Below are 23808 nucleotides of genomic sequence, written 5' to 3'. Positions count from 1 at the left end.
CCCATGCTCACCTTGTATTAAAAGTTCAAGAAAACAAGTTAAAAAAACACACAAATAAAACTTCATTCAAGAAAAAGTTAACCTTCCAATAAATGAAAAAAAAGCCCCGAAGCAACAAAAAAGGGTTAGCTCCTTCCCAAGTTGTCTGTTTAGAACCAAAGCAAAACATAAAAACTATTACTCAGCTTCCCTGAACAGTAAGTTATTAATGACAACTTTTTTTTTTAATCTGGAGTAAATTTGGGGTGATGATATCTGTCCCTATATGCTAAAATATTTTTTTTTGCACTCAGCAGCTTTTGTGAACCAGAAAAACACAATCTGAGCAGTTTCGGCACAAACAACAGGAAGTTCAGGTCTGTCTCACAAGCGATTCACAGGCAGGCACCAGGACAGCATCCAGATCTGCAGCTTTAAAACCATATTAAACGTAACTCAAGCAAGCAAATTAGTATTTAGATCCAGCTGAAAAATCAGATAGGGGCTGGAAGAAAGGAGGAATGGGAGGAGACTTGCTTGGAAGTGAATTACGCTTTATGAAGTGGGTTACTTCAGCTTGTCAAAGGAGTACATTTTCTCATTTTGTCTGAGTTAGGGGAATCTCTGGAGCCCGTTCTGAGCACAGCAGAACAGGCAGATGTTTTTCTAGTCTGCAGAGGGCCCAATGGATTTACTGGCTGCTGAGTCTGTTTACGACAGCTCTGTTTAAAACGAAGGTTTCCAAAATAACAAATAATAATAAAAAAGAAAGCAAATATTTCTGAATATCTTTATAAGCTATAAAAATTAAATGCCATACAGTTACTTTTATAGAAAAGCTTTCACTAGCTTTTTAGTCTAGCAGTCTGGAGCGTCCCAAGAGTAGTTTAAGCAAAGAGCAGCACGGATGGGGCGGACTTGCTGCCGAGTTGCTTATGCTGAAGAAAAGAACCAGTTGGATCAAAATGGTGATTTTGTCGGTATGTCCTGGTAAACTAGCTTTACACAATCAGCTTAAACACAAACCCATTCTATATACAGTGCACAAGACTCCAAAAGAAAATAATGACTTTTTTACTATTCAACCCCCAATCTATCCATTTAAATATTGTTTTTGTCTGAGCAAGCTGACTTTGGAAGATGATCAGAAGGTATCCATATGTGAAAACGTTGCCCAAGGCATCACCGAAAGTTGCGTGAAGCAGATACTATTCTTTGCCCATTAAGCAGATTTTATGTATCACAAACATAGTAAAAATCTTCCTCTATTTCCAGGTTTTTTTTTCATCAATGATTTCATTTCCTGCATCTGCTTTGCCTGGAATATGCAACGTTTCATATTATTGCTTTATTTGTGTGATATATTTATGAGAAAGCTCTGGACTGATCCAGAAAGGCATACTTGGAATCTTAGTGGCTATGAATAAACACACAGTGAGGAAGAAGGGCAAGTATACAGGGAAAGAGAAACGAAGATTTTTTTTATTGGGGAATGCAAAATTTTTGAAAAACTGGAGATCCAGAAAATATCATAGATGAAGATTGTGTAAGTTCTTTTAAACTAAGTTCTGCGAAAACTGTGCAACTTAACTTAAAATAAATTGCAGTTGCCTTGGATTGCAAAGGTATCACGTGAATTGTACACCAAAGCTCGATCCAACTTCTTTTGATATAAGTGGCAATGGTATCACTAGGTCCAGCAATACTGGCTCATCAACAAAGACCAATGATACAGGTCTGGAGTCTGCCTCCTGGACACAGCAGCAATTCATTTCATATCTGGTCCTATTCCATATTAGCACTGATGACACAGAGAAGCTATAAGCAGCTATGTTCCACTAAACTGAAATGCTTGTGCAGGCCACAGCTTGATGCAAAAGCATGCAAAAAATAAGATACAGTATTTGAGAATAAAGCAAATCTCAGGAAAAAAATAGTTGCTTATTTCCAAGTTGATTGTTTTCCTAGTGTTTTTGCCAGTAAATTTGCTCAGGTTCTGCTGCTGTGCATGCTCACAACCGCTGCTGTCGTGGCAGACCTTTGCATCTTGCCATCACTTCTCACCTAACCCTGATGGAGAGTCATAAATTAGGCACGGGGCAGATACCCAGTCCTCTCTGAGATATAATTTGACAGCGAGGCTCTAATCAGTCCTAACCTACACTGATAATGAATTCAGCACAAAACTCATCCAATATTGCCACTCTCCTAAAAAAAAAACAACCCCTGAACAAACTAAACAGCTTGAGCCTGGAAGAATGAACTAGCTGGCTCTACCCAATTCCTTGAGGACCACAATCCCAGAATTTTTCTATCATACTTAGGTAATTCCACCCAGACTCATTTTGTTCCCAAGACAAATAGGATATTAACTTTTAGAGCCAAAGACTCCTAGAAGTCAGACATGGAGGGTCTCAAGGTCTACCTCCCTTCCTAGATCTACAGAAATGTCAGTTGTTAGAAGCATCCCCCTGAATTTCTGTCCCACTCCTTTCTTTGTTCCCACACCAGAGACTGAGCGCGAGTGATGAAAACCAGTTTCCTTTGCAGTGACCATTCAGCATTACTAGCATTTCCCAGTGGCTTGGGCAGCCCTCACGGGTTATACGCCTTAGCCTGAGCTCTGAAGCAGGACTCCTGCCCTGCCCCTACCTCGCTTGCAGGACTCCAGCAGCCCTGGTGAAAATAAAATGGCAATGATGATGTTTCAACAGTAACCACTGTCAGTTGCTGTGTTCCAGTTATCCAGATCCAGGTATTAAGTGACATTAATTACAACATTGTGCTCTGATGCTTATGTATACCCATACCTGTGCATGTATTTAGGTGTTGCGGATGGATTTATTTCATAGTTATTAAGCTGACAACATCTCGGTGTCTGTGTGCTGTTCAGTTAGTGTAAGCAAACGAAATGACAGTCACAAGCTTTTATCAGAAGAAAAATTAGAGTTCCAGCCACAAGGAAGGAAAAGGAAACCACAAGAAGAAGGGAAAACGTAATATTCTTGATGAGTGATCAGGAAAATATTTGAGTAACTGAATGGAAGACAATCATAATCTAATCCAGACACAGGCCTGCTTGATAAACTCAATACTCACGTCTAATCCTTTTTTGAGATTTCCTTGAACAAACCAATACATTAAACAAATATAATCTTAACTAAGCTCTTTAGATGGAAGGCATTTTTTTCAATTCAAAGCACAGGCCAAGACTGAAACAGATTTCTCCCAAAATACACAGCAGAAATGTCAGGAATCGTTTTGCAGTATTGACCAACAAAAGCAAAGCCAACATTTTTTAATCATGACACCACAGCAGCATCCCGGTGACGAGTGAGAAGCCCTACAGAAAGCAGAACTCCCCTCCCCTCTCTGAGGTCTGCTCCCTGCCAGTCAGCAGGGCTGGAGCCAGGCGCTGCAGAAACCTCCTAGTAAACAGCAGGGTTGTGTTCTTAAGTGAATCCAGATATATCCTCCTGATTATCACCAAGGAAAAGGCGCAGGGAGGAAAATTAAAACTTCGTTAGCGATACCCAAGTTTTAACTTGAAAAACCTTTAAACTGCTCAGTTGTGGCAAATCTCAGAAAACACAGACAGAGCTCTATCTTACGGCTCAGCATGCAGGTGGTATAACTATAGGGGCAGATTGTCAGCCAGTATTCTTTTGCTTTTACAGGAATTCCAGTAATTTACACTGGCTTAGAAGCTTTGCCATAAATCTTTCCTTGTATTTCAAAGTTGCTGTTGAAGAAAAAGGAAAATTTTAATTTCTTAATGGCAGCAATTTCTAATAATAATTTCTTAACAGCGGAGTAAGCACAACTGCTGCAGGGGAGCTCACCAGTTTGGCTGCACTGTCGAGTGGCCTGACTTGCCACTCTGCAGGTAAACTGTAACAGGTGTTGGGTTTTTTTAAAATACTAAATGTTTTTATCTCCTGACCCATTTCTATTTTATAACAGTCAAAGCAGTGCTTGCAGCAAGAGCTCAGAATGTGAAGGAGGGTACTAGTGGCAAAAAGAAAAAAACCCCAAGGTCACAAGTAGATTTATCTGATAGCAGTTATTTTTAGCAAAACTTCTAAGACTGATTTTCCTAAACAGGAGGTCAGATGTTTGCTGTACTAAAACAAAGCTCCTGAAATAGTGAAATCAGCACAAGGAAAGCGTTCCTTCTATCAGTTACATGAAAGTCATTGCTGCTGTCTGCATATGCTGCGACTCAAAAGTTAGAGAGGAGGAGGAGGAGGAGGGAGGGTCTCTCTGCAGTGTCGTATGGGAAAGGGGGGACTCTTCAGTACCGGTATGCTCTGTAGAAGGAAGCTGCTAAAACTTCTGAGTTTGGATGTAGCTGGCACTGGCAATGTGCTATATAAGCCAGTGAAGTTTATTCCTGAGCACCCAGGAATAAAGACTAAAACTAGCCTCAGTGAAAGTGCAGGTTTGCTGCTTTAATTGCACCGACCTAAGAGCTTTTGCCAACACAGGTGTACTGGTTGGAGATCACGCCTGTGGCTCTGCCAGTAGACATCTGAAGCATGAGCCTGGCCTGAGGAAGAGCTTCCCTGCCACTGGGGTTTTTTACTGGTTACTCTTCTGCTGTATCTAACATGGAAGAGGGTGACATTGGAGAAAACCCGTGGCAAACTGGAGCAGCAGCCTCGCTGTCAGAGTTTTGCAGAGGGATGAGTGCCCGGGGGATGGGAAGCCCATCCCTTCGCGGCTGTTGCGATTGCCTGTGGCGTGCAGTTTCACCGCTATTATCTTGGGAGGAACAATTCACATTACTTTGGGTCTACCCTACGGCCCAGGGACTGCTGACCCCGGCTTGAACAAAACAGCTGTGCACAAGGCATGCGCTAAACTTGCAACCGAGCCTGGTAGAGTCTGCAGCGAAGGAAAGCCTTGGAAACTCCTTTGCTGTTTTGTGTTTATATGGGAAAACTCATTATTTGTATGTGAGGGAAATTTCTCTCATTTTTGTTTTAGTTTAAATGGTGATTTTTGGAGACCCTTTGAGAAAATAGCTCTGTGTGGTTCTTTGCTTGATCTGGAACTGATCAAAAGAAAATATCAGACTATAATATTTTAAAATAGTTAGATGAAGACTTAATCTAAAAAAAATCCTAAGAGAATGCCAAGATCCTACTAGCAGGTGTTAGTCTTTCAGGGATCTGTTAATTAATTTCTGTCTGAATGACTCATCCTGGATCTAAGGGCGGTGGGAAGGGCTTCTGAGGTAAGTTGAAGAAGTTAGCCTGAAAACAAGAAACTGTTTGAGATGACAGGCATTTCTGATGGATTAAGAAACAGAAATAAGTTGCATTTTGAGACTGTAAAGGAGCTATATTAAGATAAATGCAGTGATGATACGCCCCTTTACTTTCATTTTGAGGTAAACTCACCAAGATGAGACTTACTCTCCAAACTTGGGTTAACGTTGTCATGCTCCTCTCTCTTGTAAAAGAAATGTTTTCTTTCCCTTTCCCTATTTTTTCCTCTGGATGGGTGAGAAACATTGCTTACCTTAAGGTAAAAAGCCACACACAGACACACATTAAGCTTTTTAAGCAGTGAAGACAAAGCCTACATTGGTTTTTTTGTGTGTGTGACCATCTTAATCCAGAGGGAATATGTTAGGCACCAATCCAGAGTACATAAATGCTTCTAGCAACTTTTTCTTGTACATGTGAGGTTGCAGGTTACGTAAAATTCCAACCTGGTCAAAGAAATGTTTCCAATACTTGGTGACTTACCTATTTTCACTGTTTTTCACACTCAAAAATTATCAACACTTTGTATTACCACCAGTGTTTTTAAAGAAGCAATCTAAACCCACCCCATAAGTCTGCGATCTAGTAAAAACCCAATTATAGCTTTAATTACAGCCTGCAAATGAAATTATGCTGCCTGAGTTGAAGGATAACTTTAAAGCAGAAGTGACTGAGTGGTTCCCCCTTTCTTAATGAGCTGCTCATGAGTTCTCCCTTTAATCTTTTAGAGGTGGCTGTACTTTGACATCTCACAGAGCAGAATAAGAACGGCAGGAACATTTCTGTCAGTTATTGGCTAGGAAGTAATCTTTTGGGTTCTGCATGATTTGACACGGCCTTCAGGGGCACAAGTCAATACACCTTTCTGGAGGAGGAAGGAAAGGCTGAACAAATTGTAACACACTGAAAGTTGTCCTTTCTATGTTGAAAATTACTACCAAGTAGTCAAATCCTTCAGGAAAGTTGGGGTCTCAGGCCCTTTGGGAAATAACTGGGTCCTGAAGACTTTCTACAAGCTAGTTCTGATTTATTGAATAATAATTTGTTATGGTTGAAATGCAGTTTTTGTCAGTTTCAGTTTTATTTTGCAGCTGAAAAAATAAATTAATTATCTGTCTGTCCTGTTGAGTATGTTGTTCTTTCTCTTAAATTAAGAACGCTGAAACTAGTTTCCTGGAACAGATGAAGCAGATTTACATTATCTGATGCTTTTCAATTTACACACAGAGCAAGATGCTCTTAATACATTCAGAACACGTATCATCTCTCCAGTTAATTATCTTTGCTACCTGTTTTTTTACTTGCGTCAAAACCTCAGAACCAGAAAACCTCAGAAATGTTGCCGCTGTATATGTACACCAAATTTCTAAAAATACATTTCTTGTATAAAAGGTTTCATTATAAAAATGACCTCTTTGGCCTTTTAGTATCAACTAGTATTTATAGCAGCTAAGCCCCAAAGCACTTTAAATCCTCAAAGGAGCCTTTAGCTGATATTGTATAGATACATTTTTACACTGAAGCTGGTAAGTAAAAGCATGGTTGTAAGGTAAGGCATTAGATATAAAAGGTTACTGCTAATTAACAAGTAATATATAATATAAATAGTTCTATATGTTTAAGGAAATTATATGCTATTATAGTATTATTTGAGTAAGTAAGAGTACATAATTATCACTCTACTTACAGGAAAGCCTAATTTAATTTTAATAGGAGCTGGATTTGACTTTTAATGATGTAATGTCAATGAAAAACCATAGAACTAATGTATTGAAATATGGGAGAACTTTTGTTTCACTTCAGCAATAATTACAATTGATATTCTTCAGGATATATAAGTGAGTACATGGCTACATGCTTAGTGAAATTCATTACTTCCATGGTAATAGTTGATTCTTCAAGGGCATTCACCTTTAAAATACATGGTGAAGAAAGAGTGTGAGGTTTGCAATTTGTAGTTGGTCTATGATGGGGAGACCCGTGTATCTGCGACCCGTGCGTTGCCAGTTCTGGTGCCCCAATCACAGCTGCCTTGGGCTTTCCATTGTGCAGATAATTTGCAACTCTAAGTGGAAACGTGAACTTCTTTGCCATGGTTCACTGGCAATTTTATCATTATATTTATACAGCAAGCAGGCTGATGACTCAAATTCCCGCAGAAAGTGGCAGGGTACAGATCTGTAGGGTGTTTAAAGAGGCAGCTTTGGCAAATTATAGCAGAGATTTTTCTCTTGTACTAGCTAACTGAAATAACAATAAGGCATGAAGAAAAACTTATGCACCCATGTGGGGAAAGCATGATAAGATTTCATATAGCACGCAAGATTTAAAAAAACCGCATTATCCTCATGCATGACACAAGCTTGGTTATCAAATCTCCAAAGTGTGAAATGAACTCTGTCTCCATAAAACATTTACATTTGTACTAATTCTTCTCTGAAATGCAACCCTCTTGAGCTGCAACATTGCTCAATCTCCTATTCTTGCTTGCAGTAACTTTTAATCCTATGACAAACCTCACCATTCAGAGGTGTACTGGGTTTGTGTGGCAAGGTTTTGGTAGCGGGCAGGGCTACAGGAGTGGCTTCTGTAAGAAGCTGCTAGAAGCTTCCCCCATGTCCAATAGAGCCAATGCCAGCTGGCTCCAAGACGGACCCGCCGCTGGCCAAGGCCGAGCCAGTCAGCAATGGTGGTAATGCCTCTGTGATAAAATATTTAAGAAGGGGGAAAAAACTGCACAACAGCAATTGCAGCCAGAGAGAGGCGTGAGAATATGTGAGAGAAACAACTCTGCAGACACCAAGGTCAGTGAAGAAGGAGGGGGAGGAGGTGCTCCAGGTGCCGGAGCAGAGATTTCCCCTGCTTCCCCGCACGGTGAAGGCCATGGTGAGGCAGGATGTCCCCCTGCAGCCCATGGAGGTTAATGGTGGAGCAGATATCCACCTGCAGCCCATGGAGGACCCCATGCCAGAGCAGGTGGATGCCTGAAGGAGGCTGTGACCCCATGGGAAGCCTGTGCTGGAGCAGGCTCCTGGCAGGACCTGTGGACAGAGAGGAGCCCATGCTGGAGCAGGTTTGCTGGCAGGGCTTGTGACCCCATGGGGGACCCATGCTGGAGCAGTCTGTTCCTGAAGGATTGCAGCCCGTGGAAAGGACCCACGCTGGAGCAGTTCGTGAAGAACTGCAGCCTGTGGGAAGGACCCACGTTGGAGAAGTTCATGGAGCACTGTCTCCCGTGGGAGGGACCCCACGGTGGAGCAGGGGAGGAGTGTGAGGAGTCCTCCCCCTGAGGAGGAAGGAGCGGCAGAGACAACGTGTGATGAACTGACCGCAACCCCCATTCCCTGTCTCCCTGTGCTGCTGCGGGGCAGGAGGTAGAGAAAATTGGGAGTAAAGTTAAGCTTGGGAAGAAGGGAGGGGTGGGGGGAAGGTGTTTTAAGATTTAGTTTTATTTCTTATTATCCTACTCTGATTTTATTGGTTATAAATTAAATTAATTTTCCCCCAAGTTGAGGCTGTTTTGCCTGTGACAGCAATTGCTGAGTGATCTCTCCCTGTCCTTATCTTGACCCACGAGCCTTTCCTTGTATTTTCTCTCCCCTGTCCAGCTGAGGAGGGGAGTGACAGAGTGGCTTTGATGGGTTGACCTGGCATCCAGCCACAGTCAACCCACCACAAGAGGTTATGAGACATGTTCAGGAGATTAGGTTAACAATCACGAAATTTAAAAAAAGTTTTTCTTGGGTTCTCCTCTTTAGGATTTAGGGCCCTCTTTTTTAATCTTTTCTTTGCAACAAGAAACAAAACAAACTTATCAAAATTCCCCCATGAACTCTCAAACTCCACAGTTACTCATCACAGAATTTTTTTGTAGTGGGACTTTTATAAAAATACCAACCATCATCAGAATCAAAGGAAAAGCATTAGCTTGACATATGCATAGAATTTTTGGCATCAAAGAATCGTTAATCAAATATCAACCTTAGATGCAAAACTCCATTTTTCAGACAGACCCCTACACCTTTAAATTTCCATGTGTGAGCTCGAATGTAACATTCCCACGGTAATGGATCCTGGTTTGGAAAATCTGGCTTCTGGTATCACTGTGCTTGAAAATGGTCAAAAACCGTAAGAGAGCTGTAAATGAGGGATTCAATAGCAGAAAAGTGGAGAAACAGATGGATTTGTGAATGAGGCATTTCGAATGGGAGTAGGGGCATTGGCTTCTACTATTTTATTAACCGTGTACTGTCAATATAATCATGAGCTCATCAGCTTTTTAATACTTGAGAAAAACTCCCCTGCTTACTGAAAGTGGGTAAGGAGAATTAGCTCATAAAAGACCTACGAAATGTTTAGAAAACTTTCAACTTAGCTCATCTTTTCTTAATATTGCAAAGATACAACCATAACACTGCTCTTCAGTTAACATTTTTTTTAATGTCATTTTAATGTCAAGGTGCTAATGTCTTAAATGAAGAGTGTTAATTGACCTTTATCTGATTTCCTCTCCAAACTGAGGAAAGTACACAGAAGGTATTATAGAAGATCCCTTCTGTCCTTTGGGCAGTTTTAACGATAAACAAAATGTCCTTTTTCATGCACAAGGAAAATGCTGGTTTCTCTTCAGGGACTGTTTAGATGACAAGCTGTGACGCAGTAATCTGCAATCCCACTAATACCTTCCTTGCCAGAGGCGAGATTAGAGTTCAGAATCTCTGATGCATCTTTGAATGCAAACCCCTTTTGAGTCAGATACTGAATTTTCAACAAAAGATGAGGACAGAAGTGTATTAGCACAGAAAGCTAATGAAGAATGGATTGGATTAATTTTTCACCTAGCTGTCATTTTACTAATTACACATACAATTTGTGTATATGCTCTGTTATTTTATACTTTGAATGTCCAAAAACTACAACAGCTGCATTCCCTGTGAAACCCTTTTCCTGCAATGCTCTTTGGCAAGTATCAGATCGTTCCCTTTAGTTACCTGTATAAATTCTTCAGGTGAAACTATTAGAAGGCATCTGCACCAAACTTAAAACATGTTGGTGAAAGGAGAGAGCTGTTAAAGTTGTTTCTATTCCAGCTTCTCAATCCAGATCTATAGCTTATTTTTAATATTTTTTTACATATTTCCTCTATTTAAAAAAAATGGAAACAGGCTTGAAGGGTTTTATTACCCAAAATGAATTTCTGATCACTCTCTCAAAAGAATTCTCATATGAATTTTGATGAAAACTGAGTTATTTTTGTAAAACACCACTAGTATTGAATAACGTTGAATAATTTTTGGAATAATCTTTTTCAATGACAAATGTGTCTTGAGAAATAAACCAAGCTGTTCCTTGTGCACTGATATATGTTGCATCCAAACAACAAGAATCAATTTTAAAATTAGCATAGCAGCAATTGTCTGTCTTTCACCTAATATTTTTGCAGATCGCAAGCTGCTGGGATATTTACCTATACGTGGCACTTACTATTGCTCACATAGACGTACGAAGGCCAGGTTGGACATTGCTAATAGCGAAGCCCTGGTGAGCCCACAACTCACGGGAGGCTGCAGCACACCTCCAGGGAGGTGGCAGCTCCTTCGGCTGGGTCAGGGTGAGCCCGGTGCTGCCAGGGCCGTGCCAGCTGGTGGCCAGGAGCTGGGCTTGTACGGTCAGCACGCCAGCAGCCTGGCTGCGCGTTGGGGCTTGGGGGATCTTGAGGAAAGGCCTGCGTTTTTGCAGCTTGGCAGTGGAAAGTCCTCTGCTGGTAATTAAAGTCAATGAATAGAAAAGGAAAAGCTGGAGCGCATCAAACTCGCATAACCCCTTTGAATCTCTTCTAGCTAGTTATTCCCAAATAGCTGCAGCTAAGCTATGACTTACAACTGCAGCCAAAAACTTCAGGGCTTGGCAAAGCAGGGGCTTTCACAGCTTGCTGTGACAGGAGTCAGACAAGGTATTCGAGAGGAGTCAGGAATTCCTCAACATCCATAATAATGAACATCTGCACTTCCACACAAACAAACAAGAAATACCTCTCTCTCTAAGAAACCAGAGATGTTCTCGTACCTTCAGCTTTGAGTCTGCTTTCAGGTGCACCGCTCCAAGTTAAAAACGTTATTTCTCCCCTGTCCTTTAGCTCTGGGGCATAAGTTTCACAGGCACCATCCCCTGCCCCAGCACCGGTCTGACGCAGCGAGGGACGGCACACAGTGTCCCTCCTAATGGAGGAACAGGCTTTGCAGGGGCTCCACCGCCGATGACAGGCAGCTATACTACTCACTAATTTACACAGATATGCCTTTCTGGTTCTCACCCCTTCATCTGTAGCTGGAAACTTGGTTTGTTTGCAGTCTAAAGGCTTTGCTAGCCCTGCAAACTGAGCTGTGGTTGGGGGGAGCTGCCTGGGAGGAAGAGTTTCACAGAATGTGGCTGACTGGCGTGTTTCCTCCAGGCCAACACTTCCAAAGCAAGCCACGGAAGGACTCCGGAAAAGGTATTAGGAGTTTTACAGAAGTTACCTCTCTCCTGGCAATTTCCCTTGGTATATTTGGGCTTTGTACCTTTAGGCTGAAATACAGACTACAACACGGCAAATATCAGAAGCATAAATAAATTGTGGCACCGTATGAGTTTCCTGTTTTGAGATATCCTTACAGTGTACATACATGTGTAGAATATGGTTGCAAAGAACAGGTCTATCGTGTTCTGGTGTAGAAATAACTGCTGGGCATATCTGAAGTGCTCTCTCAGAACAACATTTTATTCCTTGGTCTTATGCATGAAGTAGGCAACAGATGCTGAACAGAGGGGTTAGTAAACTAAATGCTTGCTGTGTTCTTCATACAGCAAAGCACCTCATTCATTTAATAATTTGTTTATTCCTTTAGATATGGTATATTGAAAGTTCAGTAAGGCAAAATGACAGATTGAGGATAGATAGAGGGTCTTCACCACCACTTCGTAATCAACCAATATGTACTGCTGTTGCAAAGTTATTGCAGTATTACTGCTACAACTATTGCTACAAACCATACAAAATAATGTATGGTCCCTCTGGGGATAAACATTAGTGGAAATCAGAAGATCAGCCATAACTGTACCTTTGACGCAGCCTTGATGTAAGAAGGTAGAAAGTCTGAGCTGGTTTCTCAATTAGGTGAATTTTTGGAGAACAAGACATTGCTTGTGATTGCCTTGTTTTCCAGATAAGGAGAATATTTTAGGCTCCAGCTCTGCCCATGATGATGCAGTTTCAAAAGCAATACACACGTTAAAAAAAAAAGAGAGAGAAGCCCAGTCCTAGGCATTCTTGGCTTTCTTACATTCCTGCGTTCGTTCATCTCCATTTCAACTGTAAAAGGGTAAGTGAGCTGATTGAGGAAGGATAACAAGCCAGATCAGAGAAACGTATTTGGAAGTCTAAAAAACCCAAGTAACTTGGCATGTGTTTGTTTCCTAAGGTAATTCACCACTGACGTAGACACAGCAAAATACTGTGGGGAAGTCCTGAATCAAAATTCAGGAACTAATCTACAATCTGTTAAATGCTGCATCCTATTTCTAACATAGGATAAACTAAGCATCTCATATTTGCAGGCACAAACAAAAAACTGAACTGGTGTAGCAGACAACTGCTAACAGCATAATCTTCAAAGTAATTCATAGCCACTAGCATTAACTGCTGCATGATATGAACAGAATATTTTTGAATGTATGTCAGATACATGTAATCTCAAAAATAGATCTACAGTATGGCAAAGTTACTATGAATACTACATGTTCATTAGGGAAAAAAAAAAGCAATTTTCCTTACCTGCTATTGCTTCAAGACTAGGGATTGCAATAGTGCTATAAGTGCTAATACATTTACAGGACCATGTGCGAACTAAGGTTTCCTCTGCATTTTCCAGGCCTGGCAATCTGTCCACGAAGAAAGAGCCCCACTGTTTAGATACAAAGTAAGGAGCTTTGGGCTGATCTCCCTGAAATAAAAATAAATAAATATGTAATCTTAAAAAAAAAAAAGAAATCTTCTTTCTCTATCCAACCACAAGCATTAGTTTAAGGAACTCTAGTGTTTCTCTCATTTTCTGGGAAAACTGTATTGTATCTCAGGAGCAATGGTGTTGCTGGGACTTTAAAAAATTATAAAGAAAAACAATAACAATCTTCCTCCCATAAGTCCCCAAGCTCCTGTTTATGCAATTTATGGATTCCCTAAGACATAAAAAGTTGGCTTTAAATATTTTTCCCTTAAAAAAATCTTCTATTTTCCCTGTTTTTCTGTTTCGATAGCGTGAATAGCCTGCTGCCTTTCTCTGCTGGAGAAGCCGAGTAGTTGCAGCACAGACCATAACCCAGCCTGGAACTCCTCCCGGGAGAAAGGAGTCTCCCTGTGCTGGATGGAGTAACTGCAAAGGATTCATCATGCCACCTGTGTCGTGTTATCTGTTTCTGAGCTGAGGAACGAGTGAGAACAGAGCCGCAGGATCCATGGAGAGCCATTCGGTTGCCTAGCAAATTGTGAAAAATTGATTTTTTTTGTTATGTACATTTTCAGACAACAAAATGTAGACTCGTTATGTTTTAAAGAAAGCATTAAAGCAGCATTGGGAAAATGGATTTTTTTAGCAGTTTATCTTGAAACCTGCTATATGTTGCCATGAGCAGCCAGAAAAAGCTCCAGGAGGCCTCTACAGAAAGATGAAAAAATGGAAAACAAAACCATGAACTATACTATAGAAAATCTGTTAAAGTCATTTGTGTGCAAATTATCTTTTCAGACCAGCAAAGCATAGAAGAACAGATATCCTAGCGTGTGCCTCCAGATTCATGAACTTTTGTACTTTATTTTCCATTTAACCCCTTTCTTAACAGTTTTGAGAATCTGTGGGAATAATTTGTGTTTATGACAGAGGTCTGTGGCTTTTGATCACAAGAAAGCTGTTGATCCAGCTGAACAGACCATGTAAACACAGAGCCATTCTTTTTGTGATTCCGTGTAACAGTTTTTTCTCTGAGCATAGCAGGGAGTGGGGAGGAAGTATTGATTTGGACAAATTTAGATATTGGCTACTGTCTTCTGATGTAAATAGGTTGGAAAACCCCCCCATATCTTTTGTTTCAAAACAAGCAGTTAACTTAAGAGCTGGGCTCTTTTGTGGGTTTTTTTTGCCCCACACACAGGGACAGCATCTTACATTTTTTTGGCCAAATCTTATCTTTCCATGCAAATCCCAGGACTTTACATCAGTCATAATTAAATGTAGATGCTATGCTGAATTAAAATCTGTTTGCCAGCTGGATGACACATGCAGAAAACTCTTAAGGCCATTACAGCTGTTCAGGTGATTAATCAAAACAACAACCCCAGTACTGGCTCACATAAGCATTTGCACAAAAGACAGGGCCTTGTTTATTGACAAGAGAAAAAATCTGAGGCTTCTGCTTTTTGAAATGTATGATTGGTTCAATAGGCAATTAAAATTGCAGTCTGAGGAAATGAATTGATTTTTTCAGAGGTCTGACTCTCAGAGTGGGAATTTCTTCCTTATTAAGGAGGAGGGAATTACATTTTGGATTTACAGCGCAAGCCCTTAGTAAAACTAAACCCAGTGAGATATGAGACTTGTCATCAAGTCACCAAGTCTCCACCACTGGCTTACCTCCACATCACAGGGGCGGTTTGGTAGGCTAAATCTTGATCTCAAATCTGAAAAGAGCTGTCAAAACTTTGCCCACATCCTTAGGAAACATCAGACATCGCTTCCCCTGCCATCCCTAACTGATGCCTAGAAGATGTCCATATCTCGTCTGCAGCATACGTAGCCTGCGATGAAGGACAGGCCACATACCATGAATCTATACATCTGTGAAATGAGGCAAAAGTCCCCTGTTAACATCGCTACTCCTCACACGGCTGGAGGCATGCATTCAGCAGAGGGGCGGAGGAGCTCTGGAAGGTGTACCAGCCACTCCTGTAGTCCCAAGACATGGGGTTTGCTCTCGCAGCAGGATAGTAGATCCTGAGAAGTGCTGAGCAATCCCTCTTTCTTATGCAAAACCCCCAAGCATGTGGTTTTGCTCTCAGGCATATTGGACAGACAGTAGCAGGTCAGACATTGATTGTGTCCGTTGAGGGTACAAAGCCTCAATGACTAGACTTCAGAGAAATAACGATGGTACCAGCGTTCCCCAAGTCCCAGGGTTTTCCACTAAGTTAAACCACCTGGAATACTTACTATCATCTTTGCTTTATTAACTGCAGACAAATAGGGCCTGTTAACAGAGCAGACAGAATCTGTTAATAGGACCCTTGGGTAACACTGATTTGTCAGCTTACAAATGACCTTTCTAAAATACAAATAGGCAGGGAGCTGAGCTCTGAAGCTTTTCTACATTTGGTAAAGAGATGAAAGAAAGAAGGATGTAAAGGAGACAGGAGTGAAAAAATCAACCTGTTAGTATTTTTTAAAGGCATTATTTAGACGGAGATTTGCCATCTATGCCATTGTCTTTGTACCAGGCGCAGAGCGCTAGGATTACCTTACTGCATCCAATATGACAGATGGTACTGATGGCTGTATGCTTTGTACCCAGGTAGTAACACCGCCACCGACTCTTAGTGCCAGAAAAAAATCAATGCTCAAATTATGGTTTTGCCAGTATAATGGCAAGTATTTGAGGTGTTTCCTCCAGCACAGCTGTGCTGGTCACAACAACCAGATGTCCCTGAATAACACGCCCATGCTGGGTGTGCAAATGAGCAAGCCTGCCACTGGTCTAACTTTTGCACAGAACCTGCCTCCCACAAGTCATGTGCAAATATAAAACATTTCACCCATGATCATTGTACCTAAACTACAACATGGATCACGATAAGCAGGCTTTAAAATAAAATGCATTTCACTTCAGGATATTGCTTTAAGGATATTGCTTTAACTTGCCAGGCTTCACAACAGCCCATCAGGTTGTTCCTGAAAGTACTGTTAGATTTGTGTTAAAGATAAACGGGAATAAAGAGACAAACAGAGCCAAAAGGCATGGAGTAATTAGCTTTGTCTATGGTCACGGCAAGGGAGTCCCGGAAATTCGGGGGGTTGAGGGCCCTGACCCCTCCCAACCAACCAGCCACTAGGCAATATTGTAAAAATTAGTTTTTCCTTCTAACTGCAAAAATATCATCTATATCCGCCAATAAATTCTTCGATTTCTGCTCCATTCATTCCTATAGCCCAAGATTTTTACTCACTGACTAGCTCCTCTGTAATAATTTCCTTCAAAATCCTGGGACAAATTCCAGCTTTTCTTCGAGTTTTCATTGATGGAATTGATCACACATTTAAAGAACAGAAGGCAAAAACAAAGCCTCTAGCCAGGCAAACAAATGCCCAAATCTGGGGGGAATCTTGTTTCAACACAATGTTTGGTATTTTTTTTCCCCCTGCATGCTGCAATACACTTAGGAGCTGAGTAATTGCATGAATATTTTTTAGTTTGCTATTCTCTTGCTCATTTGGTTATGACTCATATACTTCAAAGAACTGCAGTTGTTACCATAATTTCACAGTTATGTGTATCTGGCCTACATAAATACATGTATATCATGTATTTAATTGAAGGGAAAAGACAAAAACTGCTAATGAAAATGGAAATTACTAGCCTCCCAGTTTGTGAGGAGGTTGTTTTCTTCCCCTCTCTCTGTTAGCGATGAAATACCAGTCAAACAACTGAAAACAGGTTTTTGGCATTTCTTTCTGAAGATGCAATCGCAAATTAGAAGTAATACTTATTTCTTTACTAATTTTTTGTAAAGATTGATAGAAGGGAGTATTGCATCTTGTATTATTCAGTCCCTCTCTGAACATACAGCATGGCATGGAAAATCTGCAATAGTAGTGTATTTTTTTTATTGCCAATGAATGATAAGGCTGATGAACAAGACTAAATCTAATCTGTTAGCGCCTAATTTTCCAAAAACACCTGATTTTGTACAATCCTTTGAATTGGCTTTTCTCCCCTCTTAACCAAAGGGTTAATGGGAGAAGTTGATTAGGGGAATGAAAATAAAACTTCCATAGGCTTGTAAAGGGAGTCCCTTTGAACTAGTCCTGTTAAGTTAGTGGTGTCCAGTCAACTGCAGAGATATGGATGTGACCTGTTGTTCAGACTCCAGTGAGCAGCGTGGTAATGAAATAACACCACTGACCTGCCACGGCCCCCCTGGTTCAGGTTCCTTTAATCAACGCAATTCATTTCTCCCTTGCTTGCTTGCTGTCACTGGTAGCGGATGTAAACTGAACAGGGGCTGTGTGTGGCAGGGGTGGCGTCTCCCCGAGATACTGCAATCTCTTATCAGGAATGCTACAGTGTTAGTGAAATGTCAAGCACCTGTCTAAAAGTCTCAATTTCCTGCTTGATAACTGCAGCAATAGAGAAGACGGATTTTGAGAGCAGTCAGCTAGAGGTATTGCAACAAGATAAAACCAAATAATCATCAAGGGCTTAGACACCCATCACTCAATAACTCTTTCTTTCTACTTCCAGGAAAAGAAACATTTTCTGGCTGTCTGTTTAAAAATGTGTGCTTCAAAAGCATATATTGAACATGCTTAAGAAACCATGGTTGAATAAAAACCCCCAGATCTTACAGAGATGTAACTTCTATGCAGCAATGCAGCAGAGTCTCCAGTCAGAGAATGAATAAATTTATGGAGGAGAATGAGTTATTTTTATAGCATTAATTAAGTCAAATTATATTAACCTACATAGCACTACTGCTTGCTCTTCCTCCCCCCCCCCCCCCCCCTTTCTTAATGAGAAACACATTTTTCTTGATAGGAGACTTGAGTTTGTTTGTCATTTTTGTTTTTTTACAACCCAGGAAAAAGCCTAAACATTAATGATTAAATTTCCTTATTTCAGTGACTGAAATGTCCTTGTCTGACCTTAGTTTAGAAATCAGGATAGTGGGGAAAATATTAGATATGTCTATTAAAAAAAGTAGAGAAATAGATGTCACATCTATATTGTTTTCGTCCCATTCAAGATACCTTTTTCTCCATAAAAAACAGGGGCTTTTAAAATGTTTCTTAGTCAGATTAAAAACATCTCTAGTATAAACGCAGCCCACAAAAATCTTCCTATCAGTAAGTTAACTTTTTAATCACAAAGAGTAATTATTTAAAAAGAAAAAAAAAGGTTAAATGCTTTTCAAAGCAAAGTGCAAAAAGCATATATATCTCTCTGCAATTAGAAGAAAATTACCTCTTTATTTAGGAACATAAGAAAAGAAGAAGCACTCCAAACGGAGAGCGAAGCTGCACTGTAGTTCCTACCCAGGACACGCTGGAGGTACAACACTGCCGCCTCGGCCATCCGAGTGCCATTCCCTATCTCTCTCCTTTATTCTTTGGCAGCGGAGAGAAGGATAAACCATAGTAACCTTCCACCTTCTGTGGGGAAATTAAAGTGTGGCAGTTGTGCTAAGGCCCTGATTCCCAGCTGCGATCAACCTGAAAATCACATTATTTATCTGAGGTAACTATCAGTAGTCCGTATTGGACCAGACTTCGAAACAGTTCCTCTTATCTGAGTGCAGCTGTCACCAACATAAACAACCTACGAGGGAAGCAGCAAATTAAAAGTTCTTTGCATGTAAGGAAAGCACAAGCAAACTGTATTTCACAGAGAGAGAAAGAGAGCTTTAAAACAACCTAATAAAAATTCTCCTTATTTACTGTTGGCCACAACACGCAGGGAAACATCATGAACTCGGCAGAGTTCAGGTGCTGGACTTGTGATAAGTGGCCATGAAATTTCTCCTTGTAGGACACAGGGCAGGTTGTTGTTACTGAAAAGACGACTATGTTTTTTGGTTAAGGGACTGCACACACAGCTCTTTTTCTGAGGTCCGTGACTTAGCTCTGGGTAGAGGCTCTGTTCACCCAAGCAATGCCAAGCTGGGACAGGATGGCACCTCCTGCTCCGGCAAGGAGCGTATGTCTGCGAGGGATGCTGATGCTGCTAGCAGCCTGGTAAGATAAGCAGACTCGTTCTCGGCACAGGTGGCATGAGGCTTTTCTGTAACTTATTTTCTTCTGTTCCAGGAAACATCTGCAAGGAACCCTTACCTCATATTTTCCTTTCTTCTCCAAGGGCTCAGATTCAGTCTCCGCAGGCACCGTACCTTTGTCCCCTAGAAGCTCCTCTAAGATGAAGACGGTTTCCCAGTTGCTATAGTGATGAGCAGGGAAAATATCTGAGTGCATGCTGTCACCAAAATAAACAACCTACAAAGGAAGGAGCAAATTAAAAGTTCATTGTATATGAGGAAAACACAAGCAAACTGTATTTCACAGAGAGAGGAAAAGAGCTTTAAAACTACCTAATAAAAATTCCTCCGTGTTTACAGTTGGCCATGACACACACAGATCTTATTAATGCCACAGTTTGGGGTTTTATCTTCAACCAGCTCTGTAAGGAAAAGGCTGACCCTGCACACCCTCCTCGCTCTCCCCCTCCAGGGGCATTGGGCGGGGATGCCCGGCTGGGACCGGCACAGGAGCCATGCTGAGATTTTTGACTGACAGAAAGAGCCTGCCAGGAAGCAGTGGAAAAGACTACCAAGAAAATACACTACACAACAGGAATGAATTTTGGACAACTTTGGAAACAAGGGAGAACACGGAGCATCTCTTGGTGACTCAGAACTCTTCTGTGCCCAGGGGGTAGTTTATCCACTAGGGTAAATGTGGTCCCACCGTCTTCAGTGGCATTTTCACCCATCCAGACCTGTAATTAAAATAACACGATCCTAGTTTTCACTGATGCCACCTTTTAATGTATTTGGTCTGTTTCCTCAGAGAGATTGTTTATTCCTGATTACAATCTGATTCTCCCCAAAGTTGCCGAAATGCATGACCACGCACACAGAATAAAACATATAGAAAGTTTACATATTCTACCGATGAGAAGACTAATGTGCTGCTTCCACTGCTGGACTACAGTCTGTTTGACAACAGCAAGCATAACCAGAACAAAAATCTGTGACCGATCACATCAATAACTTCAATGAAAGCTTGTCTGGTGAATTTTAGACTGAAACAGGGTATTTTCAGAAAGATTTACTCTCACTTACAACATACCTTGGGATCCAACTTGCCAGTCATCTTCTTCAGTAGTTCATAAAGCTGGATAGCATTACCTTGGGAATACCAGCCGGGCTTGTCCAGTGATAGCAGAGCCTCCTGCTCCTCGTCATTCTCTGAAATGACCAAGCAAAATCGCTCACTGTTAGTGAGAGCAGCCCATGCTCCTGTATTCGTGAGACGTGTGAGAAGCTGCCTGTGCACAGCTTGGAGATCATGGTCTATTTTGACCTTAAACCAGCTCCAGTGTCTGGCTCAAGTCCTGGTACTGACTGTGGGTTCAGTCAAGGTGTTTGGTAGCTGGGGGTAGGCAGACATTTGTGAGAAAAGAAGCAGCTGAGCCTCGTCTGCAAGGGCTACAGAAGAGCTGAGGAATCAAAGTCACAGGCTTTGCCTTCCAAACACTGCAGCAGTGAAGGCAGGAAACCACACGGACCAGACTGATGGAGGAGCTCCTACAGATCTAAGGTGAAACCATGATATAAGACAGACTGTAAGAGACAGCATGTACCTTTCCCCACAGACAAATTACCTACTGGTTTTAAACACTGACATAAATACAACAAAACAGACTGAGGTAGCTCTTATGGGCATTTGCCAGCCTTAGATCAGCACAAACAGTAAGCAATTCCAGTTATCATCCAGTTTTGAAGAAATAACGAGTGGACAATATTGCTGCTGGTGGTGTAATCCACATTGGCATATATCCACACTGGCAGCTGTCAGTGAACTGGAAAAATCAGTACAAGCTGAAACTCCCTGGTCATCACCCAGCTGTGCCATAGGCTTTGTTTCTAGCTGGTCCCAAAGCACCTGGATCTGTCCTGGTGTCCAGGTAACCGTATTGCTCATTCAGATCCATGTGCTATTGCCAGATGAACTCCTTTTAGCTTCTTGCTGGAGCTAAAATACTAGCCTTAGTGAACCAATAAACTAGAATTTAATCAGAAATATTAACGTCTTCTCTCTATTGAAGTGGTTAAACAAAAGGGTAATTTTGTTATTCAGTCTCAGTCAAACATGTCTTATTTTTTATGCTAGAGACAGAGGGGTTAGAAGCCAATACAGTACTTTGATCTGACTTAGGTGTAACATCAGGACTTCAGTTTTTCTCCTGCTTTATAGAATTTTTCAAAGTACTTAAAATGTGTTAGGAAGAAGGCTAAGACAGAGCAAACTTCATTTGGTTAGAGACTGCTGAAAGCTGGAATGCAAATTTTGGAGAACAGTGAAATGACAAGACAGCTTTATGTTTAAGAGCACTGAAGATGTACGTGGCACAGTACGTTGGTCCTTGAAAGAAATAAAAAAGAAGCAAAAAGAGGGAAATAGGTATGTGGAGAGAGGCAGTAAATCATTCTTTAATATTAAGAATCTAAGAATTTGAATAAACACAGGATTTATTCTCAGACAAAACGTTTCTATATTAAGGGTGTTTTATAAACTAGGAAAAAACAAGGAAATTCAAAGTTGACACTAACAATTCATGTAGAACTTGTGTGGAGATGTCTTTTCCTTTGTTCTTCAGAAACCTAACGATAATAATAAGTATGATAGCATCCATAAAAAAATCCTCATTTCCTGACTTTTAAAATACTTTTGACCAAACAACTTTTGATCAAACAGAAGTTGTCAAACTTCAGCAAATTTGTTTTATTTTCCCTGTATTTTTAGACATCTTTGTAAGGCTGGCTGAACAAGTAGACACAATCTTCAAATGATATGGACACAGAAAAAGAAACTTATGAAAACAACTCTTTGGAGCTGCTGTCGAAAGTTTCTTGAAATTTGTGAAGGTTTGTGTAGCTAGCATTGTCTCTCCACTCAGTCAATCAGGAAAACACTAGAGAAAAATGGAGCTATTATGAGAGGGATTTTCAGAATAACAGCATTGCATTTGCGAATAGGAGCCCTATGTATTACAGCAGCACCAGAAGGCTCCAGCAAAGGGCAAGACCCTGCTTTGCTACCTCTATGGAAAGGCATGAGGGGCAGTCCTGACTGAAAAAATTCACTCTAATTACAAGGTAGAAGATCTGTTACTCTGTGAGATCTATTACTGTCACCCCTAGCAATGGGATTCATCTCACTTAACTCGATGCATCCGGAGTTTAGGCTTCTAATTTATGGTTACAATCTCAACTAGTTGGCCAGGATCCCTTGGTAGGCAAAAGAGAGTGCAAGAAGCACTTTCTAGAGGTGCCAGCTCTGGAGAAGGAAAGGATTTAATTAAGTTGGGTACTTCGCTTTTAGGCAGTGAAATGAGGAGAAATTTTGAAGCCTGGTTTCCTCCTCCGTGCTTGGAGGCAGCAAACAGTATTGAGATGTCTAATTCATTATGGGAACACCTTGATTTTGAAAGGAGCTTCAGAAACCTGAGGAATTAGGAAAGGTCCTTTATAATATTTGAGTTGTAGGGTTATAGGGATAATGACTCTGAAGCGGCAAACCTGGCCTCGAACTATGTCATATGGCTGCTTGTGCTCACACATCCAGGGGTGACTGTGTCAATTTTATTTCTGTAATCTGAAGTGGGAGGAAATGAATGGTGTTTCAGTTGCAGTAAGCCATTAATGAGAATGGTTTCTAATCCACTTACACTTTCCCTGTGGCAAAATATAGTCAAGGAAATCATTCTTCAGCACTGGCTCTTAAGGCCTGTAGTAGTTCTGCCATGTAAAAATTAACATGCAACAACTTGAAAACCCATTCATGACACCATTGGCTGTGGCCTTGTATTGTATCCTTCAGATAGCAGCTACATGACAGCGCTGAAGAAATCCGCAAATTTCCTGCAAAAATGCTGCATAAAAGGTAGGTCCTAATTTATTTTAGATATTGCCAGCCTAACTGGCTACACTCACACAAGAGGAAAACTGCTGCTGACCTTCCTTCCACTTTGCTGTTATTGATTCGTAAAAGTTCATTCAAAGGTCAGAAATGCTATAAATATTTCTTCAGCAGGAAGCAACAGATATATAGGCGGGGATGCTAATGCTTCAGGTCTTACAAGCTGGGAGCAAAAGGAGACGTCCTGACAATTTCAAACAGACTGGATAACCAAAAAGAATTTCTCAGATGATTGAGATAGAGTGACTTGCTTCCTTCTGAAGTCTAATACATCACTGCAACCCGGATTCCTGGCCGTAGACTGAAAACGTGCCACGACAAGAAACAAAGGTAGCAAGCAAGTAAAATTAAAATAATTAAACCCAGAAAATCATCCTATTAAAACACTCAACCAAACCTGAACAGTGATTCAGAGCAGTTTTCCTGAGGGGAAGTTACTGTTCCTTTTTAAAAACAAGAGCAAAAGCTTGACTTATGCTGGGGCAATATTAATATTGCTGGAATGGCAATTTGCATATTGCTGTGTCTAACAGCTTGGGGAAAGTTTTCTGATTCAG

The 23808-nt window shown here is 41.0% G+C and overlaps 1 protein-coding gene across 2 annotated transcripts in view; it reads right to left on the bottom strand.

Annotated features, from left to right (window-relative positions):
* Positions 1-23808, bottom strand: part of NT5DC1 (5'-nucleotidase domain containing 1) — a 159632-nt gene that overhangs the window by 3586 nt on the left and 132238 nt on the right. Inside the window, exons 9-11 of one of the 2 annotated variants that reach the window (XM_072855722.1) lie at positions 20399-20517; positions 19385-19543; positions 13066-13234 (exon numbers count right to left, since the gene is read on the bottom strand). In XM_072855722.1, coding sequence (XP_072711823.1) covers positions 13066-13234; positions 19385-19543; positions 20399-20517 — 447 coding nt within the window. The remainder of the gene's footprint in view (positions 1-13065; positions 13235-19384; positions 19544-20398; positions 20518-23808) is intronic. The other variant, XM_072855723.1, reaches the window with a different exon arrangement.

The sequence above is a fragment of the Ciconia boyciana genome, chromosome 3, assembly GCF_034638445.1.
Source record: "Ciconia boyciana chromosome 3, ASM3463844v1, whole genome shotgun sequence".
In the NCBI taxonomy this organism is placed as follows: domain Eukaryota; kingdom Metazoa; phylum Chordata; class Aves; order Ciconiiformes; family Ciconiidae; genus Ciconia; species Ciconia boyciana.
The sequence above is the reverse complement of the archived record's forward strand: the minus strand, read 5'-3'. Positions and strand labels throughout refer to the sequence as shown.